We start from the raw sequence: 27,422 nt of genomic DNA on the forward strand, positions 1-27,422 counted from the left end.
CGCGCCGTAGCGGGGTCGCCGCACCACGTGGGCCGGAGCGGCGCTGTCCTTCGCGGCGCGGCGGGACGGGACGCGGCGGGCACGGCGCGGGGCGCCCATGGTCAGCAAAGCGGACGAGATGCCGCCGGCCGCGGTGCCGGCCTCCGCGCAGGGCGGAGAGCAGCAGGAGCCGGGGCCGCGCAGCAGGAGAGCGGCGGAGGCTGAGCGGCGGCCCGGTAAGGGTAAGGGAGGGGGGCCCGCGGCGGGGCGGCGGGGGGCGACCGAGACGGGGCCCGCGCCTTGGGCCGGATCGCCGCGGGGTGCCGCCGATTCGAGGCGCGGGGCTGGCGGAGAAGGAGCCGCGGCCCGGCCGGCGTCGGCGCAGACGCGAAGGCCCCGGGGTCGTCGCGCGATGTCCGCCCCCGCCGCTGCGCTCCCGCCGTTCTGTCCCGGCGGTGACGGCGCGCCCCGGGCGGTCCGGGAGGATTCCGCGACGGCGGCCTGGGGCGGTGAGGCCTCCTCACACCGCGCGGCGGGGGCTGCGCTCGTGGCCGGAGGGAACCGCGGAGTCGGGGGGGGGTTCGGTCGGGCCCCGCGCCGGGTGGGGGACAGAGCCCGGGAGCGGTGGGGGCGGCCGGGCGCGTTCCGTCCCGGCGCGGCGGCACGGGGAGCCCCGGCCCCGTGAAGGTCACCTTCAGCGGACGCGGCGCGGCGCGCCCGGGGGGGTGGGGGGCGGCCGGGAGGGGCCCGCGTTCCCCGGACTCCGGCAGCCGGCAGCGGCGCGGGGCTCCGGGCGCCGTCCAGGCCAGGCGGGGGGCGTCGGGGCATTCCCGGCTCTCCCCTGGCGGGGAATCTCGGTGTGGCCTGGGCGGAGTGCTGGGGAGGCCGCTCTGTGCCGCGCTGGGAGCCGTGGAGCCGTGCGCTCCGGGTCGGCCCCGCTCGGCACCGGCCGTGTCCGAGGTCGGCTGAGGGCCGGGACCCTGCGCACGAAGCCTGGTGCCGAACCCCGTCCCGTAGTGCCAGAGCCACGCGCTGTGTGGGGTCTCGCGTGGCCGTGGCACGGTCTGTGTCCCTTACTGCTGGCCCAGCTCAGGTCTCTGCGGGCTGCTGTGAGGTCAGTGGGTGGTGGTGTCCGCAGGGTGACTGCAGAGGGATGTGTATGTGTCTGTAAGAGATAATCTCATAAGGGAGTTATCTTGGGGCCACAAAGATGCAGCTCTCCTCATGTGCTCTTCTAAACTGAGTTCTGCTGGGGCCGCTGTCACAGTATGGTGGTGTCTTTGTAATAGGTGAGAGACAATTGGACCGCCCAGAAATTGTGAACTGCAAGAATCTGTCATTTCAGAGAATGTTCAAAAGCAGATATGTGGGATTTCCTGGGAAGAGCAGATAGCTCATGAGAGATCTTGGCGAAATGCTGTGTGCTTTGACTCATTGAAGCCCCAACAGCAAATAAATGAGGGGGGCAGCGACATGGGCAGCCCTGTGCCCTGACCTGGGCGCTTTGCATCTGCTTCGGGGTGTGGGCACCGGCCCTGCCTGGCATTCTGGATCATCCTGGGCTCAGAGTGCCGTACCTCCAACAGGTGAGCGTCCCAAGCGCTGCTCTGCAGCTCGGCCTGCTGCTGTGCTCTGTAACCTGCAAAAAGAAAGGTAAAAGCATGGCACTGCGTGGCTGCTCCTCATAGGTCACACTGGCTGAGCAAGGGACTGCCGCTGCCTCCCTCCCCCGTTTGTATGGTGATGAGGTGACTTTTTGAAGTTTGTCACTCAAAGCAAAGTTCACTGGTGTTAAGGCTGGCAGGAATTCAAGTGTGTGGGGGAGAGCCTCCCCCGCCCCCCATGCTCCACTTATTCACATGGATGCCAAGCACAGCTCAGGTTGAAAAGTTACACCGTGTGATCCCTGCTCAGCATGAGCTGGGTCCTGGGGGAGGGAGGTAAAGCCCTCCCCTGTGTCAGCCAGAGGGCTCTGGGCAGCGCAGAGCTGGCTGAGGGCCCACAAAGCCATGCTCCATCCCCATGTGCCCAGCACTGCCTGTCAGGGTCCTGGCAGCTGTGCCACATAGAGGGGCGGCCACTGGGGATGGGCTTCTGGCTAACAGGATATGCTCTTCTGTTGTGTTAGTCATTGAGACCGGGGGGTCTGCTCTCTTTGGCCTCTAAAGTGGCAAGAGAGTTGTGACTTCCCCTCTCCGCCTTCAAACAGACAAACGTGCTGGGCTGCTTCATCCTTCTGGTACAGAAATACACAAATGCTTTGGGTACCTGCATTGTTTGGGTCCCTGCATTGATTTCCAGCAAGACCAGTTATGGGTTAAGTTACCTCTCTTGTTAACTAGCACAAGATCAAAAGACAGCAGTTGTGTGCAGCACTTTTGGACTTTTTTTGTTGCTGCAGTTGTCAGTGCTTCAGAACAAGCTTGTCTTACATGCAGGTTAGCAGTGTGTCTACCTGGCATAGAGTCCTTCTTGTCACTGCCTTGCCTGGAGGTTGTTTTTTTTTTTTTCTAAGAAAAAAATCCCTGTCCCTTTTCCAGTCCACTTATGTGTTCATTTACCTTCCCTGTTAAAAGAGCAGAGAATGAAGGTACTAACGGAGAACTGCTCTGGAGGCAGTGCTGCTGTGCATTAGCAACAAAGTCAGAACTCAGATTCCTAATCAGGGGATCTGCCGGCCCTGTCTGTCGCCTGACCTTGGAGGTTTGCTTATGGTTTGGAAGGGGTTGAATTGCTGACAGCTGGGTTTTCTAATAGGCGGTTGTAACACTTCAGGGGGAGAACTGGACCATCATGCAGGAGGGAGAGGATTGTTGCTATGAAGAAGAGGAGAGGACTGTGATAACAGCAGCACATATGTGATGGGAATGGGACCTGAGCAAGGGGTGGTGTTTGGTGCAGCTTTGCTGGGGGGTGGCCCTGAGCTCATGCTGAGAGCTGGAAGCTCTCAGCTATCCCCGAGCAGCTTTGCTCTTGGGTTTCCCAGTTAGAAAGTGGAAGTAGGTCAGGAATATGCACACAGAGAGGTGCAGGCACATGGCTGCCTTCTGCACAATAAAAGCAACTTTGTGTTGCAGAGAACTGTTTGACTTAGCAGTCTGTAAATGACTGAACTTGGCAGCGTCCTGCTTGCTTTTCTGCATCATGCTGCATTAGTTGTACTAGAAAGCTGTTATTTCTTAAAGTTTTAAAGGTCTGAAGTTCATGTGTTTCTTTATTTGCATTTGAGGAGTAAAACCGGTCCGTGGGGCAGTTTGCACACAGTGCTGATGCTGCATGGCTGTTGGGTGGTGGTGATGCTCTGGAGGTGCATCTGCTGTGGTGTGGGGCTGGGCAGGGCTGGGTCTCCTTAGGCAGTTGAGTTTTCTTCTGTATTTTGCTTTTTTTTTTTTTTTTTTTTTTTTAACTGACTCCAAGACAAGAGGTTATCTGGTGTTTTTGTGACAAATCAGCTTAAATGCACTTCTAGAGGTGATGAACCTTCATCTTTGGATGGGAAAATGGACCCACACAGCAGAAATGAGCACCAGAGCAGTCTGAGGGAAAAGGCCAGCTGAGAGTCCAGCAAGGCGCGATTCCTGGTGCCTAAGTAACATTAAAGTAAGGGCATGGTTTAAAACCAGAGCATTGTTTTTAGTTTGTATTTCTCTTTTGCTTCAGCTGTAACCTTGGTGTTTCTTTTGGTGTCAATCATTGCTCTTTGCCTCCAGTCTAGTCTTCGCTCCCAGCTCGTGTTGGTTGAACTGCTATAGTGATCTTTAGCAGTCACCTCACTGCTTTCAGAACAATGTTTCAGAAGTTCTGGCCAGACAGAAAGCTTATGAATGGCCTTAAATTCGTTTCAGAGAACCAGTGAGGCAGTGCTGGATGCAGCACATGCTGTGTTCTGGTGGCTCAAAGTGCTGTAGCTGTGAGACCCATGAATGCCCCAGGGCTGCGAGGCAAATGTTGTTGGTAAAAACACAAAAAGCCACAGACCTTGGAGTCAGTCTGAAATATGGCTTAAATTGTCTAGGTCTATGTGGCCAGATTTTTGCTTGGATGCTCATGCCGAGTGGTTGCCCCTCTTGCTCCCCATGGGCTCTCAGGACAGGCTGCGGCCTCACTGCACTCCCTGTGCTGGGCAAATGTGGTGTGGGGCTGCTGAGGTCTAACAGCAGTGCTTAGAGCTCTTCCCACTGGTGGGTTAGAGCCAACTGAAGTTTAATGACAGCCAGAGAGCAGTTCTAACCCTTCACTGTGGGCTCTTATTAAAAGGAGCGCTTGTTGCGCTGAGGAAGCTCGGCAGGTCTCTGGGAAGCTGTGGTTTCCTCTAGGAGGTGAGGGAAGCTGTGCTCTCCTACCAAAACATTTCCATGGGGGCCATCTGTGATCACTGTGGCTGTTCATTTAGTCAATTTACTTGGATTCAGTAAGCTATTTATTCTGATTAATTTGTTATTAAGCTAAAACTAAATTTGCATTTGCTAGACCAGCAGCAGCCTTCTTGTGCTAAAGCCATCATGCTGCAGTGCTCTCACTCTGGTTTTGGTTGCAGCGAAGCCTCCCATTGCACCTGGAGCAGAGGGCAGACCTCTTGCCCACAAGGAGCCTTGCTGCCTCCCACGTGGGGCCCGGAAAGGAACCCCTCTGGGGCCATTGCTGCACAGCCCTGCTCGGTGCTCCTGCGGTGTCAGCCTGCGGTTGGGTCAGTGCTGCACAGAGCAGGAGGGTGGGGGTGGGAGGGGTGCACATAATCCCATTTGAGTATGGGTGGCTTAGTTGTTCTGCTGTGTGCCTTCTGAGCACAAGGCACGCTGGCAGTCTTATTTCTACATCATTAAGTCCCATTGCATCACTAATACAGGATGGCGTTGTATTGCTTTTCCCCAGTGTCTTTTATCTCTGCGGATCATTGCGTGTGAGCTATTGCACAGCATCAGCCACCTGTTGGACGTGGCCTCCTCCTCCTCGGAACCAGTGCGTCTCCAGCTGATGGGTGTGAAAGCTGCTCCATCAGACTGGGTTTACATGGCTATTATGGGGTGAAGTAAGCTCTGCTGAAATGTGATGATGTATTGTCATTAAACGTAGTGATTTTATTAATTGCAACAAATTGTACTTCAGATGATCTGCTTTGAAATGTAACCCAAGCTGGGCTGCCCTGTCCTGCACTGAGCTCCTGCCTGGGGCAGCTCGGACCTGCGGGCACCTGGGCTGTGCTGTGCTCCTGGCCAGGAGAGTTGGCACTGTCCGTGCATTAAACTTTTTCAAAGATATCAGGAATACTTTCAGTTGTGGATGCGGATGTAACCTGAGACCTGATGTTAGCTCCCGAGGTCAGAGACTTCATTACCAGGATTTCAAGGTTAGCTTCTCTCCTGCTGTGGAATTGTTTGAGGACAGCAGCTCTTCTGAGAGGAGGACATTGGCCATAGCTGAGGTTTCTCTGTTGGCTGGGAGGGCAACTCCGAGGGCTTGAAAGGATTCGAGTGGGAGAGATTTTTCCTGTTGCCTTTTTCTGCTCTTTAAACAGAGGAAGAGAGACCAGTCGGCGATTTAATGTTAGATCCCTCGCTCTGCTCTCAGCCAGCCGTCGCTCTTCTCTGCAGCAGATCCGTGCCGGAGCATGAGGCGCTGCAGGCAGCCTCAGTGTTTCTGGGGCTCCCCGCTGGGGATCTCCTCCTGGGTGTTAGGCCCTGGCCGCTGGTTCCATGAGCTCTGCCCTCCTGGTTCTGTTCTGGCTTTGGGAGTGCGATCGTTGCTGAGGACAGAGCTGTGCTGCTCGGCAGGGGAACGTGTGGTGTCCCTCCAGAGGGGCTGTGTGTGCACAGGTGGCCCCAGCGCTCACTGCTTGCACAGGGCTCAGGCTCTGTAATCCCTGCATCGGTTGCTGGGATTTGCAGAAACAGCAGAGAGGAGTGGCTGGAGGAGGCCATCAGTGTGTTTTTATGGCTGGTTTGATACGGTGGAGCAGTGTGAGAGGACAGAAAATGCGTCTGGGAAAACTTGGCCGCAGCTGCCCAGGCCCTTTGTGCCGCCTGCTCAGTATGGGCGGCCGAGCCCAGCCGAGACGCCCCGCAGCCTCCCACCTCCTGTAGCTCAGTGCATCTCCCTGCCAACAAGTTTGGCACAGCCGGGGCGCCTGTCCCATGCTGCACCAGTGCAGCGCTCGGTACAGCTCTTGTCTATTTATATCGAGCTCACGGAGCGGGGCGCTCGGCGGGCATCCGCTCTCAGAGCACATCTGAGGGGCGTGCAGGGGAGGCGCACCCCTACATCCTTCTGTGTGACCGAGCCGCGGCCGCCAGCTGCGGGAGCTGCTCTGTGCCTCGTGGTGGGTGAAGGGCGCTGCGGGTCTGGAGCGGGGCTGCGAGGAGACCGTGTGTGTGGGGCGGCCCTGAGCCGGCGCTGGGCCCCCTGCCCAGGGGACGTGTGAGGACTTTTTAGGAATCACGGTGACTGTGTGGGACAGATCCGGAGCGGGGAGGTGAGCTCTGCCGTGCGCCTGGTGGGGCCTTAAATAGGTGCGTGCGGACGAGACTTGCAGAGCTCGCTGCTCTGACCGGTGCCGTGAGCCGGGCTGCCGGAGCCATGGGAAACAGCGCGGCAATGAGCTGCTGCCGGCGTGTCACCGAGCTGCTCTTCCCAGTGCGCGGCTGCAGCCTGCCCCATGAGCGCTCACCCCTCCTGAAGGCCCCGCCGAGTGCAGCCGGCCCTGTGGACACGCTGGGAGCTTCGTGGGGCTCTGTGCCGTTCCCCGATGTCATCCCCAGCGCAGCGGCGGGAGGAGGCCTGCAGGAACGCCTCGAATGTGCCCAGGCCCTGCCCGAGGGCGAAGCCGCGGTGGCCGCAGCCTGTGGCGACAGCTGTTCTGGAGCTGGCGGTGCTGCCCCGCTCCCTGCCGCCGTCCTTCCCGCCGACCTTGAGGAAGGGCCGTTGGAGCCGCTGGGCTGTGCCGTGCTGCCTGCGGCCTGCCAGCGCCACGTGAAACATGAGGACGGTGCTGTGGTGTGCGGTGCGGGGCCTGGGGCAGCCTGTGGGGTTTTGACCTGCAGCGTGCGGACAGCGGGCCCCAGGCCGGGCACAGCCTCACTGCTGGGCGATGGGTCACAGCGTGCTGCCTCTTCGGAGAGCCCTGACACGGCACAGTCAGTGAGGACCGGAGGGGCCCTGCTTGGCCACGGCGTGGCTGCACCATCTGTGCTTGGCTGGGAGAAGGCTGCTGGGAGGGGGGCTGTGCGCTCCAGGAACCCCAGAGCTGCAGTGCAGCAATCCAAGCAGCAGAAGAGGAGGAAAAAGAGGAAGCTCCTTCTGTTAGGTGCTTAGTGTGGGGCCTGGCTGTGCTTTGTGTTTCTGGTGGCCCTGTGTGCAGGGCTGGGGGCTACGCGTGCTTGTGGTGTGGTGGGAGTGGGGAGGGGAGGTTCCATCAGAGAGTCTGCATGGGGTGAGGATGAGGAGGGTGGTGAGTACTGCCTGTGCTACTCTCCTTGCTCTTGTTAGCAAACATGAGGATGGGCTCTGTGACTGATGACTGGCTGGTTGCAATGTGGGCCAACTCCTGCAGCCAGAGCAAAGGAGCAGGAGCTGTTGCATGAAACTATAGCTGTACTGCATGCAAAGGAACCTTTGTTACACAGGTTCAGTGCTGTTCCGTGTCTGTTCTGTGCCTGGTGTGTGCACCTGGAGCTCAGCCCTATACAGCCAGGAGGAACCATGCTGCTCAGCGCTGGGAAGAGCAGGGCGGGGTTTGTGTGCCCCGATGCAACTGGGGCTAGTACCAAGAAATGCAACTGGGGCTAGTACCAAGAAATGCATGCTTAAACTCATTAATGAAAAAGGGAGCATTTTAGTCTTCAGGTTTTTTTTATCTCTATGTTACTAAACATAAGGAAGGAAGACTGGAGGCAGTGAATGCTGTTGGTACTGGTACTTCCCACAACCTTCAAACCAGACCAGCTTGCAGCAATGGATTTTGATGGCCATCAAAGAACTGATGCCTGACTTGGGCTAAGAAGATGTTTGAATGCTAAAGAGTTATTAACTCATGCTCCCCATGATCGCTCCATCACCATGTGTGCTCAGCAGCACTCAGACCAGGCAGGGGCTGGGCATTGAGCCGCCTGCCTCGCGCCGTGCACACACACCTGCAGCCTCACTGTAAATAGCACCGGGTCTGAAATAGCACGGTCACTTTGGGTGCTTGCTGTCTGGGAGCAAGGATGAAATCTAATCCTTTCCCTTGGCCTTTCTAGCAGGTACAAAATGCAGGTTGGGGCAGCACATGTTCAGTGCTCCCCATGAAGCGGTGTCTGTGCCACCTCCTCCCCTCTTCAGCATTTGGCTTTGCTGTTTTCCTGATACTTTCCCTGCTGTGCAGCTGCAGCTTGTTCCTGCTGTCACCGAGGGCTGTCCCCTGACCTCCAGGCACAGGCTGTGATTTCTGAATTTCAGGCGCTGTCCTGCGGGGCACTCCTGTGTGGAGCTTTTCTCCCTCCTTCCTAGTGTGGATGGAGTCCCCCAGAGCCTTGCCTTGTGCCTGGCTTGCCCGTGGCTTTGTCTGCCAAAGAAATGAACAGCTCTCGCTGGGGACTTACACAAAGTGACAGGGAATGTGAACAGCATCTGCTGAGATGTTGAAGGCAGCAGAAGCTGCTGAAGATAGCTGTGTTTACCTGCTGCCTCTTGCAATGAGCATGCTTTCCTGGTGTTCCGTGCAGTCTTTCACTCTGTGTCAGTTCAGCTGTGCCAGCCATCTTTGAGATGGGTTTCAGCTGGCAGCCTTTGGAGCAGTGTGGCAGAAGTTTGTACTCCATGCAGGGATGCTCCAGCAGGGCTCCTCCCTGCACGTGCAGGGGCAACAATGCAGTGGTCCCAGACCAGCTTGGTGGGTGCAGGCTGCTGTGGGAGCCCTGCAGCTTCCTCAGTCTTCTCATCTCAGACATCTCCACCTTACTTCAAAAGAAAACAAACGCAGTTGCGGAAACTGGGGGGGAGGTGCAGAGCTCCCTGTCGCTGTGACGCATCTAAGTGAACACTTAAAGTGTCATCACCTTTTTCTTGAACGCAGGGGCTTAGGCGAAGCCTCATCCTGGCCCTGTGGGATATCCACAGGGTATTCTGGAAATGTGGAGGGCGGTTTTGTTGTGTGCAGGGTGTGGAGCTGCGGGTGCAGTAATGCACTCCACGTGACACCGCTTTGCCTGCAGCTGAGCAGCTGTGCTGTGGAGGTGCGTTGGAGCCACGCAGCGTGTTGGTGCAGGGGGACAGCTGCCTCTGGCTGCAGAGCGCCACACACCCATTCTTTAATTAAGAAACTTGTAAAGTCTAAGCCAAATGTGCTGTGAGCTGCACCATCCTCCCGCTTCCATTCCTCCTTGCTCCACACAGGTTGTGGAAGATGCAAACCCTGCAGGCGAGTGGGACGGTGTTGATATTGCAAAGGAAGGAAAGGGCAGTGTTTGGTGCACTTGTGTCCAGTAAACACTAACTGCAGAACAAAATGCTAACTGCCTTTAACCCCTGGTTTTAATCCCTGGTTTGCTTGCCATCCTCCCCTCCCCGGTGTGCTGACCGCTGTCCCTCTCTCCAGAGCACCCACCTGGCGTGGCACTTGTCAACGGCAGTGGCCCCCACGAGAGCCTGAAGGGTGAGAAGGATGCCAGGCAGAACGGACATGAGGAGGCTGATGCAGGGGAAGATGGGAACGACCAGGAGGTCATTGTCATCCAAGACACAGGATTTACTGTCAAGATCTGTGCACCTGGGATAGAGCCCTTCTCCCTGCAGGTACCTCTCTGCCAGCCAGGAGGGGATGAGTGGGGGCTGGAGAGGGACCCAGGCTGTGGGCTGGACATGGAGCGAGTTTCACAACCCCCAGAACTAGAGGAGGCAGAGGGCAGAGCACAGGGTCCCTGATTTGTTGTTTCCATGATGGGGTTAAGTGGAGAGGGAGACAGCGAAGCGTGGAGGGTGCAGGAGATAAGCTGCTGAACCAGTGGCTTTTAGAGAGAAAGAAAAGAGTAGGTGATGTGAGCACAAAGCTGTCTGGCAAAGGCTGTGCAGGCATTGGGAGGACAGAGGCGGGTGGGAAGTGGAATTAGGCAGGGTGTAGCTGCCCCGTGTTCGTCTCAGCAGGGCTCAGGGATGGAGATGAGCACCAAGGAAAGGACTTTCCTATTTCTGGGCTGTTTTTAAGGAGGGATGTGAAAACATGACCCCAGGGTCTGACTGAGGAAGGGAAAACCTCCTGCCTGCCCAGGGATTTTTGGCATGCTGCACCTTCTGGCTAAGATGAGTTTGGCACAGTGACATGTGCCAGTGCTGTTTGGGGAAGGCACACACTTGCCTGAACATCAAGGGAACAGCACAGCTCCCTTTTCGTTTCCGCGGAGAGCTCTGCTGCACACAGCAGTGTTGTCACATGGGCCGCAGCGCGTGCTGCCGGGCCAGGACAGGCTTTGACGTGCCCAGCGATTCTGCGATTGCTCCGCACTTCACCACAAACCATTTGGATGAGGTGTTTTTACTGTGGGGGGAGGCGTTTTGAGTCCGAAGTCAGCAGGAAGGAAGCCTTATCTCCCCAGGGCCAGTAGAGAGAACAGTGAGATTGCATCCCCCATGGAACTAGCTGTATCTCGGGCAGCTTTTTTCTTCCTTTAAATCCCTGTGTCTGAATAGGCTAATAATAGCAGGCCACGTTGTTTACAGTGGCTTATGTAAACTACCCTGAGTCCTCGTAGCTTGAGAGCAACGTCAGTGGTGCTGGAGCCAGGGCAGGCAGGCAGGGGAGCAGCCCGGGACCTCAGGTTCAGCATGGATCCTGTGCGGCTGGAGCCGTGTGTTCACGTGCCCGGGGGGGCAGCACCATGCAGTGGTGAGCACCGTGCACCACTGCAGGTGAGTGTAGGAAATGGCCGCTTCTCACGTCATTCTGATCCTCAGCACAGACATGCCGTGTGGATGGATAAGGGATGAGCCCCAGGTTTCCCCTCACCTTCTGTTCCTTCCCTGCCCTGTGTCAGCACAACGCAAGGCTGAGGCACCTGTGGGTGCTGACCCTGCCAGAGTGGCACCTTTGTGTGTACTCCAGAGCAGCTCTACATGCCTGTTGCCACTGGAGCTTGCTGACACGCTGAGTGTTTTTAGGAGAGCAGAGATGTCCCTAGTGTGTTTGTGCTCTTGAGTCTTCATTGGATGCATGCTTGAGGGTGAGCTGGCTAAGAATAACTGGCTGGGTTTTCCCTTCTTAAGGTCTCTCCTCAAGAGATGGTGCAAGAGATCCACCAAGTCTTAATGGACCGTGAGGACACCTGCCATCGGACCTGCTTCTCCCTGCAACTGGATGGCAATGTCCTTGACAATTTTGCTGAGCTGAAAACTATTGAAGGACTGCAGGAGGGCTCGCTGCTGAAAGTGGTGGAAGGCAAGTTCCTTTGGGAGGAAGTGGTTCTGGGCCACCTTGCAGCCCTTCCTCGTGGTTCCTTTTTGAGAACTGTGCGATGAAGCAGTAAGCATCTGTGTAATTCCAGTTTCTTTCCTCCCTTTCTGCTTATCAGAGCCGTACACGGTGAGAGAGGCCAGGATACATGTGCGTCACATTCGGGACCTTCTGAAGAGTCTTGACCCTTCAGATGCTTTCAATGGTGTGGACTGTAATTCTCTGTCATTCCTGAGTGTCTTCACTGAAGGAGACCTGGGAGGTATGGGGCAAAAAGGCTTATATGGTGTGGTCACTGTTCTCATTCCCCTGACTCCCCGCTTCATTAAAACACAGTGTAACAATCAGCTGGCCCACCTCACTCAGGAGTGCAGAGAAACACTCTGAGAACTTCTGCTTGAAGGATGGACTGGTACGTTTTTCAGCACTGATTTTCCATCTTTCTCCATTGTAGACAGCGGGAAACGAAAGAAAAAAGGTACTGAAATGGAACAAATTGACTGCACCCCTCCTGAACATATCCTGCCAGGTAGCAAAGAGAGACCCTTGTGTGCCCTTCAGCCCCAGAACAGAGACTGGAAGGTAGAGTTCTCCTGTGCAATTGCAACAGCTGTCGGCATATACCTTGCAGAAAATGTGTTCAGGGATTGAAACCTGCGCTGAGGTGGACTTTGGGATTTGCTCTGCTTGGTGCTTAATGAGTGCTGGAATAGCACTGCTTAGCCAAGAGAATAAAGTCCAAGAGCTAGTGTGCAAAACGCTGGATGCAAAGTCTGGACATCTGCAGAGCATAACATGGCCAGTCTTGCTGGGGAGGGGAAGCAGTGAAGGGAGAGCTGCGTTGCTTTAAAAAGTCCTGGAGACAGGATCTGCAGATCAGTACAGATTATCCTTAGATTTCCCATGCCCTTGCACTTGGATTCCGGCTTTAGAAGCTGCCATTTGAAAACCAGTACAGCAAGAAATGCATGCCTTGTGCAGCCCAGAGGCCCAGGGTATCTGTTTTTACCTGTGTCTTACGTGTGAAAAGCTGCAAACTGAGGCAGATTAACGGACTGCAAGTAGCTTGAGGAAGGCTATACTGTAAAGACCATTTTTTTTGTAAGCTCTGTTTGTGGAACCAAGCAAAGGCAGCAGGTAAAAGGACTCTGGCTTGCACATCAGATGGCTCTGTAACTCAAGGGTATTAATTCCTACTGACAGGAACTGCTTCTGTTGTATTCTGTAGCCTTTGCAGTGCCTGAAGGTATTGACAATGAGTGGCTGGAACCCTCCACCTGGTAACAGGAAGATGCATGGAGACCTCATGTATTTATATGTCATCACAGTGGAGGATCGACATGTCAGTATCACTGCATCCACTAGAGGATTTTACTTGAATCAGTGAGTAACCAGCAATCCTTCTGTCCTGCCCTGCAGCAGAGACCTTGTAATACCCAATTGGGAAAGAACATGCGAAGAAACACGCTGCTTGATTTTTTTGTTTTGATGGTTTTCTGTGTGTGTGGAAAGCAGCTGATTTCAATTCACTGCTCACATGGGGTTTGCAGGAGTTGTTCTACTGGATTGGGCTGTTTACTTATGCCTGGTACCGCTTCTCTGCCGTGGATAAATGCCTGATGCTTTAGGGAAAGTTGAAACATCCCATAATGACATCAACTAATTACAGTACTTTGAGTGGTGGAGGGAATTCCTTCCTGACCATTGCAACCAGCTCGTTTTGCCCTAAAGGAAAAGCGCAGTCTGCCAGCACTTCCTGACCTGGGCACAGGTTTGACTAGGATTTTTTTTTAAATAGTGTCTGTGAGAGACAAAGTTCCTGCACAGTGCCTGGGAATGTAAGAGTGACTGTGTTGGAGAAAAACAAAACTGCAGCACGTTTCTGCCCTCTGTCCCTTTATGAATTGGAAGTGTTCTGTGTTACCCTGACTCGTGGAAAAAGCAGTTTGTATTCCGTGGCTGCCTGTGGAGCTGGCAGTCTCAGTTACAACGACAGCACGTTTCTTTTCTCTTACAGGTCTACTGCGTACAACTTCAATCCCAAGCCTGCAAACCCCAGTTTTCTCAGTCATTCCCTGGTGGAACTGCTTAACCAGATCAGCCCTACCTTCAAAAAAAACTTCTCTGCTCTGCAGAAGAAACGGTACAGCACTTCTTCCTCTCTAGTCACCTTTGGTGATGTGATGTTGCTTGGTGAGGCCAGGGTGCATGGCTGGTTTGTCTTCAGCAGCAGCTGATGCAGAGCAGGCCTCGTGCTGCAGCAGGGTCAGACTGATAACCTCATCACTTTGCTCTGAATACAAAAAAACTGAAGCATAAAATATCAGGAAGCCTAACAGATGATGGCTTTGCACAGGCTTACAGTGGAGTGAGAACGATTACTTTAAACATTTATGCATATTTCTTTCCTCTAATTTCCTTTTGCTCCCATATTAATAAGGAGCAATAATAGATTGTTTTATTTTCCTGTCCTTGCTGCAGGGACCATCTATTCTACTCCAGGACAGCGGATCCTTTGCAGAAGCCTGTCATTCTTTAGAGTCCGCTTAATGAACTGCCTCAGCTCAGCAGGATGCAAATTGACAGGCACATGGTGTGGCTTTCGAGAGTTCTGCTTCTGCTCTCATTAGGAAGATGAAAGTGACACCATACAAGGGCTGCAAATTCGCAGTGGCCTCCCAGTCACCACAGCGACTATCTGGCCATTTAAAAATGATTATATTGTGTTGCTTGTTGGGCCAGAAGTAAATACAGATGAGACTCTGGCACCTGCTGAGAGCAGACAGATTACAGCAAGCTTCCCCTAAGCCATTACTTCATTAGTGGATGATGCTATAGGCTTGTTTATAGCCCTTACGGACTGCAGTGAAAGCTGAGAGCCAGTCTGACAGAGGTGGCTGGGAGTGGTGATCCTCTGCGTGTGCTCCTGTTTTGTGCTGAATGGGGAGTGTGCTGGCGAGATGGAGCTGAGGACAGGAGAATGAGGAGAGCCCAGTTTATTCTGTAGATAGCAGCTGAGAGATTCTGCCAGCTCAGTTGTTAAGGGGTGTCGCTGCATGTTTAATGACTTGGTCTTGTTCTGCTGTTAGAAACTGGCGTTGCAGCTGAGGGAAAATTCTCTTAGAATAGAAAGAAATCTTCCTTTGGAAAATGTCTAATTGTTTTCACTCCCCAATTAGGGTTCAGAGACATCCTTTTGAGAGGATAGCAACTCCTTTCCAAGTGTACAGCTGGACAGCCCCACAAGCAGAACATGCCATGGACTGTGTCCGAGCAGAAGATGCGTACACTTCCAGGCTGGGCTATGAAGAGCACATACCTGGACAGGTATCAGCCTAGCTCTCTCTGAGAACCCTAGCAATAGTCCTGCTGCTCACTGCTTCACTGCACTGGGAACCAGTTAACTTTTACCAGCAAGTAGACCTTTGGTATTTTGAAAGGGTTTTGCACATCAAGGAAAACTTGCCTGAGTCTTTGTTCTCAACGCTATCTTTAACTACGGCGGGCTGAGCTGCTGAGGCTCCAACTTCCCTGAGTATGTGGGAGTCTCAGCAATTTCTGCTTAAGTACTTATAAATCCTGTGTCCCTACTGCGATTGGCACCACTGCTCCTTGCGAGCAGCAGAGTGTTCCTCTGTTCTGGTCACGTCTGGAAAAGCTCTCATGTCTCTCTGCAGACTTTTCTAAGGGTGTCAGTTGCAGCCTCATAGCATAAAATGTGCCAGGATGTGCACTGTGCTGGACTGCCAGGGCTGTGTGTAGGCAGTGTCTGTGGGGTGACCACGTTGCAGTGTGCTGGCTAACCAGGTCTGCGCTGGGTTATTCTGGCGTTGGCAATCTGGCATTTCAGATAAACTGTGCTGAGTAACGTGGACTAGCAGGATCCTTCCCATATGGATGTGGAATGAGATCAACTCAGGAGGAGTGATCCTGATGCTAATTCTTTTCCTCTGAACATCATGGCAGCCTGAATTCTTTCCTTCTCCTTTCCCTTGTAAATGAGAAATGTTGGCTTGCCAGCACCCACCCACAGCACATTGCTTACCACAAGACTTTCACTCTTTCAGACCAGAGACTGGAACGAAGAGCTGCAGACCACGCGAGAGCTGCCACGCAAGAACCTGCCTGAGAGGCTGCTGAGAGAACGAGCCATTTTCAAGGTAACTTTGGGATCTGCAGGCAACTTCCATTACACAGCCCCTTCACTGCTGCCCATGTCACACCTAGACATTTCACCTGGGCTGTCCTTCAGAAACTGCAAGATGGGAGTCCCTATTTGTGAGCTAAGGAGTCTTGTTCTCTCTCGCATATCATATGATCATCTGTGTTGGAAAGGCCTTCGAGAACATCACATCCTACCATCAATCTCAGTTACCAAATCCCACCACTAAACCATGTCCCTTAGTGCCATGTCCACATATCTCTTGAGCCCCTCTAGGGATGGGGACTCCACCCTCATCGGGACTTCTGTGGGCAACCTGTTCCAGTGCTTGACCAACATCTGCCTTCTGCTCCCAGCTTTGCAGGGAAGAATTGTAGTCCTTGAACCCCGTGTCTCCCAGCTGACCATGAGATGGTCTCCTCTTAGTCCTCTGCTGTTGTGTTTGATCCAGTCCTCCTCCAAGCGGGTAGGAGGAGCAGGAGCAGGGGTAGGGGTGGAACACGATTAAAAGGAAACCCTCCTCCACAGAGAGCTCATGAGACTGAGCCCTGGTGATCCCTAATGCTCTGGCTCCTGGAGCTTGTATCCAAGCCACTGGCCAGGCTCACAAGAGCAAAAGTCAGCTGACCTGCCTGCCTGCTGGAGGGCCATGAGGAGGTGAGGAGCAAAGGAGAAATTTGCAGAGAGCTTTGAGAGTGAGGTGTGGTGAGGATGTTATCCGTTTCTCACCTGACTTTCTTTCTGGCTACCTCCAGGTTCACAGTGACTTCACTGCAGCAGCAACAAGAGGTGCCATGGCTGTCATTGATGGCAATGTCATGGCCATCAACCCCAGTGAAGAGACCAAGATGCAGATGTTCATCTGGAACAATATATTCTTCAGTCTGGGCTTCGACGTCCGTGACCACTACAAGGACTTTGGTGGGGATGTTGCTGCTTATGTAGCACCTACCAATGATCTCAATGGTGTGCGGACCTATAATGCCGTGGATGTAGAAGGGCTGTACACTCTGGGGACTGTGGTGGTGGATTACAGAGGTTACAGAGTGACAGCTCAGTCTATTATTCCTGGGATCTTGGAAAGGGAACAGGAACAGAGTGTCATCTACGGGTCGATAGACTTTGGCAAGACAGTTGTCTCACATCCTAAGTACCTGGAGCTGCTAGAGAAGACCAGCAGACCGCTAAAGATCCAGAAGCACAAAGTCCTGAATGACAAGAACGAGGAGGTGGAGCTGTGCTCCTCAGTGGAGTGCAAAGGCATTATTGGCAACGATGGGCGTCACTACATCCTGGACCTGCTGCGCACTTTCCCTCCAGATCTAAACTTCCTACCTGTTGAAGGGGAGGAGATGCCAGAGGAATGTAAGAAAATGGGGTTCCCCAAGCAGCACAGACACAAGCTTTGCTGTCTCCGGCAAGAGCTTGTTGATGCCTTTGTAGAGCACAGGTGAGCTGAGCTCCCCGCGTCTTCTGCTTGCAACTGGTAATGGTCAAAGTCAGAGCTCCTGGGAGCAGGCAGCTGATTGCCCCACCGCTCAGCCCTGCAGGTGCAATTACAGAGGCTTACTTAATGAGAGCTGGAAAGCAGAGATTCTGACGGGGCTGTAGGGATCTGGGGAAGAAGTGGTTTGCTCTTTAGTCTCCAGATCTGTTTTGATGTTTCGTGTCCTTTCTCTGCAGATCCTCTGGTCACCTGATATCTAGGGAATGGAAAGGACTTATGCTTAGTTTTTTAGGCTCTCCAGACATCTCAAATACTACATTTTTTACCAAAGGCTTAAAAAAATGACCTGTGGGAACTGCTGTAGGGAGTTCTGTGGTGGAGTGTATTGGTGTTGGGCTCATGCAATGCAGGAGAGGGACTGGAAGCTCTGGCAGCAGGCAGTCATGTGGTGCAGCTGCATGGGGTGACGCTCCTGCTTCCCATGTCGGGGGCTGCAGGGCGCTCTGCTACCACAGACAGTCAGGGTCTGTGCTCCACTTGCCAGGAAGGTGAGCCCTCAGCTGCTGCCAGAGGAGCTCTGCCCGCTGAGCAACCAGTTCTGCAGCCAGCACCCTGCCCCGTCCTGCCCTGTGCCCACAGGCACCTTCACTTCTGCTTGGGAGAGGTTCCAGACCAGCAGCCTGCAGGACCGTGGCTGGAGGCTGCCGCTGCACAGCTTGCAAAGCTCCCTGTGCTTGGGTTTGATAGTAAAATTGCTGCTGGATTTTGTTTGTCAGTTCTGTGGATTTGGCAGTAGGAGTCTTCCTGAGCTGCTTGCTGGTGTTGCGTGCAGAAAGCTATTTGTAACTACTGCAAGGAGATGAGTTTTCCATCATGATGTGTAATGAAACCCACTTCTTTGTCTCTTCTAACGTGCTAATGGAAGATATTAGAATAATGTGCACTCTCTCATTTCAGAAAGCTCACTGATAGAGGGTCAGTTTTGCCTTTGCAGAGGGAAACTGGGTGGTCTGTTACCCCAGCTCTGAGCTTTTCCCCTCATAGCAGAATGGTGATCCTCCTCCTTAGATTCTCCTGCTGTACTGAGTTCTTCCCTTACTTCGCTGCAGGTATCTCTTATTCATGAAGCTGGCTGCATTGCAGCTGATGCAACAGAAAGCCAACAAACAGGAGAGCTCAGCTGCACTGGAAAATGGCACCTCTCCGGAGAATGGTACAGCAGAGAGCGAGAAGTCTGAGTCAGATGATGGTAAAACAGACGACAACGTGACTGGACTTGATCAGGTTAAAGAGCTGGCTGAGACCATTGCCTCTGATGATGGAGCAGGTATTTAATCCTCTGCATCAGAAGCAGCCCAGGCCTGCTGCCCTGCTGGTGGCTGCGCCTCTGGTGGGGACCTATGCTAAACCAGAGGCACTTAGGGTGATTATTTGTTTGTTAAACAGGACAAGTACTGGCTTCTGCTATTGATAATGTTTTAGCTCTTTGCTTAGAGCCATTCATACACCATAGATTAATCACCCTGCCTGCCTGGGGGTAGGTTGTTAGTGTCTCTGAAGCACAAGCCTACCAGCTGTGATGCAGGAATGAGAGCCTCACCAGCAGGCTGCTCTGCAGGGCCAGCAGCCAGGGCTGGGAAGTGTGCAGTGCTCAAACACCTTCAGAAATCCCCAAGTATCTGATTTTGCATTTTTGCAGCTATTCTCCTTTCCGTGTACCTTACAATTCATTGTATTTATAATGTATTTCCGCAAAATGTGCCATCGTTATTGCTGTTAGGAACAAAACTTTTTAATAGCCAGGTTGTCCTTTTCTGAAATCCACATTCATTTGTTCTCTTTTTCTTCCTTCTCCAGTCGATCCCAAAAGCAGAGAAGTGATCCGAAATGCTTGCAAGGCTGTGGGCTCCATCAGTGACACATCGTTTGACATTCGGTTTAACCCAGATATTTTCTCACCAGGTATGTGCATAAAGAGCTCGTGCTGGCCTGTTTTCAGAGGATTGCTGTATGCAGCCAGCTACAGACAAAATGATGTTCCAAAGCCTTAACTGATACCACTGGTTTTTGGTGCAGAGTCCCCATGCAGCTCAAAGACACAGAAAAGAGAGCTAAAATTGATTGCAGTGCTCGAACTACCACTGTAGGCAGGGAGCTGTCTCCCACTGCTGCACTCAGGGGAGGTTTTGAGAGTGCTGCCCAGAATCTCGAGACTCGCCAGCATCCCAGCTGCTGCACCACGTGAGAAGAGCTGGATGTGGGGGGGACAGATTACATTTGATCCTTTTTTTTTTTTTTGTTCACACACACAAAAAAAACCCACGGTTGTAGTGGAATGAATGACGTTGGATCATCAGTGAAGGGCAGGGTTTATTTTAGTAACACTGTGGTCAGTAGGTCATGGTGCTCTTTCAAACACACGCACTGATTGCAGGCATCCTTGTAACTTTTAGTGTCTGGAATCAACACAGTTTATTTGGAAATACAGTAAAGCTCCCAAAATGTTCAGTGGGGCAAATGCAGAAGCTGTGTGTGTGCAGATTGCAGGGAAATGGCCATGTAGTTGAGTTGAGTTTGGAATAAATGTGCCAGAAGTAGCGTGTGTTTTGAAGCCTGGTGAAAACAGTGCTTTGGCCCTGACTTTTCAGCTAGAACTTAATTTTGTTTTAATTTTCATGTGCCAAAGCAAAGGCTCTGAGCTTCCAGCACTTGAAGTGTTGGCCCATCTGCTGTACGTGCTGCTCCGGCCTAACCTGGACTCTTGGCACTGGCAGCGTGCACAGCACTTGCCAGTAGGTAGAATGGGATTTGAGCCACTAGAAGTTACATCAAACAGGAATGAATGGCACGGAGCAGCACAGCCAGTATTGGAGAGGAGGTAATGCTCTTCCCATCAAAATGTTGCAGGTTAGATAAGCTTTGAAGAAGCATTTTTAATTTGAAAAATCTGCTTTTTTCCTGCTATTCCCGTGTGTTTTCTGTACATGAGGTAGTTTTCCTTTTGAGTTCATGTCTGATGTTTTCCTCTTGCCCTGATAGGTGTTCGTTTTCCTGAGTCTAGCAAAGAGGAGGTGCAGGATCAGAAGCAGTTACTGAAGGATGCTGCTGCATTCTTGCTCTCATGCCAGATCCCAGGTTTGGTAAGCAGCTAAGGGCCAGCAGTAATCTCTTGGAAGCTTACTACTAGCTTGGCCACTCTGAGCAAGCACTGTAATAGTGGTGTGCCAACGTCACCTCCCAGGCAGATGCTGTGCTCTGCTGCTGGTAGCCAAGTTCTGGCACCAGGGGTGCAGTGTGGTAAACAATGCCAGCATCTCTAGTGCAAGCACAAGAGGGGTTTTCCATTTCCTGTCTTACAGAACAGTTTTCCCACTCACTCCAACAAATCCTCCCTAGCCCTGGGCATCACATGCTGCTTTTGTGTTATCTGACCTTGATTGTGACTTGGTGGCTAATGACTTGGAGTGCACTGGGAAGTTGTTCTTGCTCACATCTAAAAACTCCTTCTGCAGGTCTCAGGCATTTTGGGCACTTACCCACGTCCCTGGCCTGATAAGAAATACAGCTGTTCTCTCTAAAATGACTGCTGTGTTGCAGCTGTCATTGTAACTGGGAGGCTGGGACTGCTGCTCTGCACTCTGAGAGGTCTTGGGGCCGTTGGTTTCTCATTGCTGGAAAACTTCTCTTGAATTGTATGTCCCTATAAATTCCCTGGTTCCTTAGTCAGCATAAGCTTTTAAAGGCTAGCTATTCAGTTTGAAAATAAAAAAGGAGGGGAAGTGAATCAGAAAAGGACGTGATGGTGACTGTTGTTTTGCAAGGGTTGTGATACACTAGTATGCAATGTGACGTGTTGCACAGGCACTGTCCTCCCTGCTCTGTGTTGGAATGTAACTGTGCTACTCTGTGATGAGGATTAAATGACTTTATCAGCACTGCAACACAACTTGAAATGCGAGTGCCATGTCCCATTATCAGCAAAGTGCCTTACAGTCACCGGTTAAAAACATTTCCAGTGAAAAGACCAATGAAGCTGCCCACAAACAGCAGCTCTCCATGGGCTGAAAGCTGCCCCTGCCCTGTCCTGTACCACGCAGGGGAACCCCGGGCTGTGGCCTTCATGTCTGTCTTCCGTAACCAACGTTTGCGTGTACCCTGCAGGTCAAGGACTGCCTGGATCACACGGTGCTCCCCATGGATGGGGCTACCTTAGCAGAGGCCATGCACCAGAGGGGCATCAACATGCGATATCTAGGCAAAGTGATCCACTTCATCACCAAGACCCCCGGCCACGCTCAGCTGGATCACATCTTTGTAAGCATTAGCCTTAACTTCAGACTGTCAGCTCCAGCTGCCTCTGGCCTAACGCGTCCTGTACAGATTGCAGCTTGGCTAATTGGTTTCTCTGTGAAAAAGAACCAGCTTCAGAAACAGAGAGGGAAGGAGAAGGACCTGTAGGTGGTTGATGGGGGAGTTATGCTCCCATTTCCTTAATGGCTCTCGCTGTGCTATGCTGTTTGAGTATCCTTTGGGATAGAAAAGTTGTTGAAGGATTCCCAGGTGTAATAGCAGGCAGCACGCAATTGGATTTTAAGCCATTCATTTTTAAGCCTCTACTATCTGGCAGGGCTTTGGGTCTGACTGGAAGGTGGTGTTGTGAGCACGGCTGCGTGGGGCTGCAGGGCGAGCTCTGCGCTACCGGGGGGCTCGCGGTGATCGGGGCCCTTTCCCCATCCGCAGGAGCATTGTCAAATGCAGAACAGTTCTGTGTTGTAGGGTAAGGGCAGAATTAGGTGCCTTCTGTGCATCTTGGTAAAAGCCCGCTTCAGAAGGAAAGTGTGTTGTTGTTGCTGGCATCGACTGACTTAGTCTTCGCTTTTTGTTCCTCGGGGTAGAAAATTGGCATCAGCGAACTGATCACTCGATCCGCGAAACACATCTTCAAGACGTACCTCCAGGTATGACCTGCAGCCTCACCTCTCACCTCGTGTGTCCTTTCTAATGATTTTTTTTTGCAAATAGGGTGCTGTTTAGTTTCCTCTCTCATTAGAGCGGGGTGTTGCCTAGCAACAGGGACTACAGTCTCATTAGAGCTGAAGTAGGTGTAGGCCTGTGTGCAAGGGAGAACAAGTCCCCACTTGAAGATGGGTTTTCCCAGAGAAGAAATGTTTGTGCTTCTCTTTCCCCGATCCTCACTCCTAATGCTGAAGGCTTTTGCAAATCACAGCTGGTTTTCCTTGTAATGCCTTTTCTTTTGATGCTTTTGCCCTCATAAGGAGCTTTTCTGAATTGAATGAGTACTGATGCATCCGTGCACCTGTACATATGTAGCATGGCAGTGCACCTGGTTTTATTCCAGGGTCAGATCTGCTTTACAGTCTCTAGTTTCTGTGTCCCAAGTGGCAACCCAAAGTAGGAGTGTATGTTTGCATGCATGTTGTACCTTTGTTTTTTATCTACATAATTCTGTCCATGCTAGTTGCAAATATTTGCCTCTTCCTTTCTTCTCTCCTTCACCTGGGAGATATTCCTGTTTCTGGGAGGACTGGGTTTGTGCAAGCATTGGATCAGAGCAATGCGGTGTGATGGCAGATGTGTTCCACAACTGACTTCTGTGTCTCACTGCAGGGTGTGGAGCTGTCGGGTTTATCAGCAGCCATCAGCCACTTCCTCAATTGCTTTCTAAGCTCCTTTCCAAACCCCATTGCCCATCTTCCAGCTGATGAGCTGGTCTCCAAGAAAAAAAATAAGAAAAGGAAAAACAGGAACCTTGGAAATGCTGATAACACAGCTTGGGCCAGCATGACCCCTCAGGAGCTGTGGAAGAATATTTGTTCAGAAGCAAAGAGCTACTTTGATTTTAATATTGAATGGTAAGCAAACAAAATTACCCTTAGTCGTGCCTGAACTCTTACAAATATCTGTAGCTCTTATTGTTACCTAATATGACCTTCCTTTTTTTATTTCTGTTTGCATGTAAGTTTGTATTCTTGAGGAAATCTTGTGGGAAAGAAATCAGGCAAGGAGCAGCAGAGGGAAGTAGCTGCAATCTGCACTGAGATGAAGCACAAAGAGGCAAAGGGAAGAAGGGAAAGCTCTCCTTAGTGCTGCAGAGATGAGCAGAATGTGAAGAGTGTAGGCAAAAGACACTTGTCTATAAGGCTGAAGGCAGCTCGTGTTCCTAAAACATCTGAAACAGGGATGGCCAGGGATGCTGCTGGAACATGCAGACATTGAACGTTGAACTGAAAGTGGGAGCAAACAGGGCCCCAAGAGAAATGATGATGAGCTGCTGAAGCCAGTGATCCACGTCAGGGGCAGCTCACTGCATGCCAGGGGCTGGAGATACTCAGATTTATTCAGACCCTGCAGGGAGCTGTGAGGAGCACACTGAATTTCAGTTCTGCTGTGCAGCTCTGTAAGCACCATTAGCACCCAAGGTATTGTTGCTGGTTTCAGTCAGCACTTAGCTGAGAGGGAGCCATGCATGGTACACTGCAGAGTAGGGGTGTTCTTGAGCAGAAACTTCCCTGGGAGCTCAAGCCTTTGTGTGCTTTTTGCAGTGAGAATGCTGACCAAGCAGCTGAAATGTATAACCTACAGAAAATCACCCTTCTTCGTGAAATCTCCCTCAAAACTGGAGTCCAAGTAAGATCAATATCTTCCCTCCTCCCATCGTCTTCAGTACTGAGAAGTGTGCAGTGCAAACTGGGTCAGCCTTGCAGGCACACGGTGCAAGCCCTGAGAGGTCTTGGAGGCATTAATCCTGGAATACGGGGTCTAATCCCATGACAAAGGCTTTCAAATCCAGTTCCCTTTAAGGTTAATTGATCGTGCATCTCCTGCCCAGTCTGAATTCCTGTCACTTGCTCTGACAGACAAACCATCTTTGCATGCAGAGCTCCCAGCACATGCTTGTGATGGTGCACACCTTCAGGGGACCCTTCAAAATGCTGTCTGCAAGCAGTGATACGTGAGCAGTTAGCTGTGACTGTGATTGCACGTGCAGAATTCCAGGCTCCTTTTCCTCTCTCTCCTTGCCAAGCACCTCTGAAAGTGGTGGCCATGACCTCCTGTCTTTTTTTGGTTCCTCCAGGTACTGCTAAAGGAGTACAACTTTGACAACAGGCACAAGCCCACCTTTACAGAGGAAGACATTCTCAACATCTTCCCTGTAGTGAAGCACGTAAACCCTAAAGCCTCAGATGCTTTCCACTTCTTCCAGAGCGGGCAAGCAAAGGTTCAGCAAGGTACAGTTCCAGCCATGCCTCCGCCTCTTGAGGCTGCTGCTGATGGAAGGAAGAGCAGGGTGTGTGTGGCATGGCACATCCTCCACCTGCCTTCTGGTAGTTGAGGATCACGGTCTCTTAAGATCTGCTGTCTTGGAGGCCACCTGAAATGCACATCTGCTGTGGAGTCACCAGCTGTGAGCAAGGATGGATGCAGGACAGCATCCATCCTAAAGCTGCACACCCCACCACTGTTTTTGCCAGTCATGTAGATCTTGCTTCACGTGCATCACTTCTCCCATTCTATGAAAGGTTATTTAATATGGGAACATACATGAATACATATATTTTTTTTCAGGTTTCTTGAAGGAAGGCTGTGAGCTCATCAATGAAGCCTTAAACTTGTTCAACAACGTGTATGGTGCTATGCATGTAGAAATCTGTGCCTGCCTGAGGCTGCTAGCTCGTCTCAATTATATTATGGGAGATTATTCAGAGGTAAGCAGAGGGCTCAGGCAGGGTCCACTTGTCCTCTTATTTGTGTCTTGTGATTACTTGCTCAAGTGCACGACATCTGTGTGACTTGCTCTGGGCCTTGTGTTCTGCTTAGGCCTTAAGTAATCAGCAGAAAGCGGTGCTAATGAGTGAGAGGGTCCTTGGCATCGAGCATCCCAACACCATTCAAGAATACGTAAGTATGGAGAGAAGAGCACACCATATGTGCACCTGGGGTCTGAGAGCCTTAATTCACACCTGAATCTGGAAGACAGTTGCAGTTCTCTTCCCAGAATCCTCCATTTTCATCACAAGCTTCATGCTTATGATTTTGTAAGCTCGATATGAAAGTGTTTGCATTATAAGCACTGCACATGATTTGTCCCCACTGAGACTTTAGGGTTTTGTCTGCTGAGCATTTACATATATTCATTAATTCTTCTGGCTTTTCCCTTGGGCTTGTGCCAAAACCAAGAAATAGCAAGAACCCTCCCAAAGAGCACAGTCACAGCATCTTGTAAATACAGGTCAATTCTGAAATACATCTTAAGGTTCATAAGAGAGATTGAAGTGAAACGTTTCAACAGTTCTTTTATGTGGGTACTGCAGTGCTGTGACCAGCTGGGGAAGGGAGCAGAAAGGAGAGCTCGCTTTGATTCAGTATTAAATCATGAATGCTGGATCTTGTCTTCCATTGTAGATGCACCTTGCTCTGTACTGCTTTGCAAACAGCCAACTCTCTATAGCATTAAACTTACTCTACCGTGCACGCTACCTCATGCTGTTGGTATTTGGGGAGGATCACCCAGAAATGGCACTCTTGGACGTAAGTCATCAATATCTTTGAGAATCTAATCTATAAAAGACTTGGAGTTAAAGCCATGCATACTGCTGGCTGTTTAAACTGTGTGTTGAGATGCTGCTCTTTTTTTTTTTTTTTTACCCACTGTAAAACTACCCATTAGTTGCTACCCATTAGTACCATTAGAGGAAGGGAAAAGGAGTATCACTCTTTGGCTTGGGAATGTCGGCCTTCTTTCCCTTACATAAAATGGACGGGGTTCATGGAATCAGAGTGGTTGAGGTTTGAAGGGGCCTCTGGGGTCCATCTGGTCTAACCTGTCCCCTGCTCAAGCAGGTTGCCCAGGACCGTGTCCAGGCAGCTTTTGAACGGTCTAAGAAAGGAGATTCTTTGTTTTTCCTCTGTCTGCCTTATTTGGGCTGAGCTCCCAAGGAAGAAAATGCCGTATGTTATGTGCTAGAGATCCATGAGGACTTCTGGCCGTAAGTCCTTTCAAGCAGCAAAGCACCTTGATGGGAGCTGGGAAGCAGTAAATGTGTACTTGGAATTGATGTTTCTGAATGCCCACTTGACTGCCTGTGTGGTGGATCTGTGCAGAACAACATCGGCCTGGTGCTCCACGGCGTTATGGAGTACGACCTGTCCCTCCGCTTCCTGGAGAACGCGCTGGCCATCAGCTCCAAGTATCACGGCTCCAAGTCTTTGAAGGTTGCCCTCAGGTGAGGCAGGGTGGAGCGCTGGGCTGAGTCCCCATCGTGGGAGTGAGGGCTCAGCGTTCGTCGCATGGGGGGCTCTGGCCGGCCTGTGTGCAGCTGTGCTCTTAAAGCAGGGGCTGTGTCCAGTGCCGGCTGCCAGCCCCACTGGGGGCGCTGGGCTGCCCGCAGTCATGGCCGTGCTGCAGCATCCTTGGTCTGGAACAGAGATCCCTTGTTCTTAAGATTAATTGGGGGATCTGCTTAATGACTCAAAAATACGTCAGGATGAGCCTGACCCTCCCAGATTCTCAGGCATGTGGCAAGGGAGTGTTGGAGAGCAATGCTCATGTAATTATTCTGGGAGACGAGCATGATGTATGAACGCTTGTATGTAATTGCTTTGGCCCTCGGGGAGCTACCTTTGAGGAAACATCATTTGCTTCTGTCCTTCAACATTAAACCCTTTTATTTCACTAAAATACTGAGAGCTTTCTGTTTCCAAGGCAGTGCTGCGTGCTCTATCCTTGAATACAGACCTGGCTCACAAACAAATAGTGGCCCATTCCTCATTACTACTAACACCTTGCATCCCATCTGTTCTTCATCAGAGTGAAAATAAATCTTACTAAGCACCCGCAAGAGTCTGATTTATTTTCTAGCAGCTGATGGATGTGTATTCTGCAGAAAGAATCCTTCCTTCTCTCAGTAGCACTGGGATGCTTGTTGAGATCCATCATTTCCCAGGGAGTATCACTGCCAAAAATAGAAGTCTTTTTTGTTCCATAAACATTAAGGAAGCAAAGTTCAAGCCAAATTAACACTCCCAACTGGAAGAAAAAAAAAAAAAAAGGCAACTTGGATCCCAGCTTTGCCACTTGTTCCTGTGCTGGAAAACTGCCTTGCCTATGTTCAATGCACCACTGTGACCTTCAGCTTTCCTGGGCACAGCAGGAAAAAATCCCAAGCTCAGTCTCTTCTTTGTCATGTTCCTTCTCAGCATTTCAACAATCCGGCCTACATCAGTGCAGTGTGTGAATCTGCAGCTGGGCTGGGGAGAAGTAAACACCAGGGTGCTGTATGTAGTCCTGTATTTGCCACCTTTACACTGCTGTTAAGACTTCTAGCCTAACCTTTGTGTTGCCGGTCATGCTCTGCATAGCACAGAAATGCTTCTTCATCATTGAGGTACCTTTA

General features: G+C 51.7%; 1 protein-coding gene across 3 annotated transcripts in view; it reads left to right on the forward strand.

The window, feature by feature from the left end:
• The first annotated feature begins 116 nt into the window (after positions 1 to 116).
• Positions 117 to 27,422, forward strand: part of CLUH (clustered mitochondria homolog) — a 30,787-nt gene continuing 3,481 nt past the window's right edge. Inside the window, exons 1-22 of one of the 3 annotated variants that reach the window (XM_042830013.1) lie at positions 117 to 221; positions 9,551 to 9,747; positions 11,212 to 11,383; positions 11,517 to 11,660; positions 11,853 to 11,980; positions 12,627 to 12,781; positions 13,416 to 13,541; positions 14,578 to 14,725; positions 15,466 to 15,558; positions 16,316 to 17,010; positions 18,117 to 18,334; positions 18,865 to 18,969; positions 20,047 to 20,147; positions 21,169 to 21,321; positions 21,903 to 21,965; positions 22,636 to 22,880; positions 23,571 to 23,655; positions 24,104 to 24,257; positions 24,595 to 24,734; positions 24,847 to 24,927; positions 25,432 to 25,557; positions 26,131 to 26,252. In XM_042830013.1, coding sequence (XP_042685947.1) covers positions 119 to 221; positions 9,551 to 9,747; positions 11,212 to 11,383; positions 11,517 to 11,660; positions 11,853 to 11,980; positions 12,627 to 12,781; positions 13,416 to 13,541; positions 14,578 to 14,725; positions 15,466 to 15,558; positions 16,316 to 17,010; positions 18,117 to 18,334; positions 18,865 to 18,969; positions 20,047 to 20,147; positions 21,169 to 21,321; positions 21,903 to 21,965; positions 22,636 to 22,880; positions 23,571 to 23,655; positions 24,104 to 24,257; positions 24,595 to 24,734; positions 24,847 to 24,927; positions 25,432 to 25,557; positions 26,131 to 26,252 — 3,554 coding nt within the window. In that variant the 5' untranslated portion in view covers positions 117 to 118. Of the gene's footprint in view, positions 222 to 6,552; positions 7,280 to 9,550; positions 9,748 to 11,211; positions 11,384 to 11,516; positions 11,661 to 11,852; positions 11,981 to 12,626; positions 12,782 to 13,415; positions 13,542 to 14,577; positions 14,726 to 15,465; positions 15,559 to 16,315; positions 17,011 to 18,116; positions 18,335 to 18,864; positions 18,970 to 20,046; positions 20,148 to 21,168; positions 21,322 to 21,902; positions 21,966 to 22,635; positions 22,881 to 23,570; positions 23,656 to 24,103; positions 24,258 to 24,594; positions 24,735 to 24,846; positions 24,928 to 25,431; positions 25,558 to 26,130; positions 26,253 to 27,422 lie in introns of those variants that run through there. The other 2 variants (XM_042830014.1, XM_042830012.1) reach the window with 2 other exon arrangements.

Source organism: Centrocercus urophasianus, unplaced genomic scaffold (assembly GCF_019232065.1).
Source record: "Centrocercus urophasianus isolate 14NV4802_14NV808 unplaced genomic scaffold, USGS_Curo_1.0 seq_33, whole genome shotgun sequence".
NCBI lineage: Eukaryota > Metazoa > Chordata > Aves > Galliformes > Phasianidae > Centrocercus > Centrocercus urophasianus.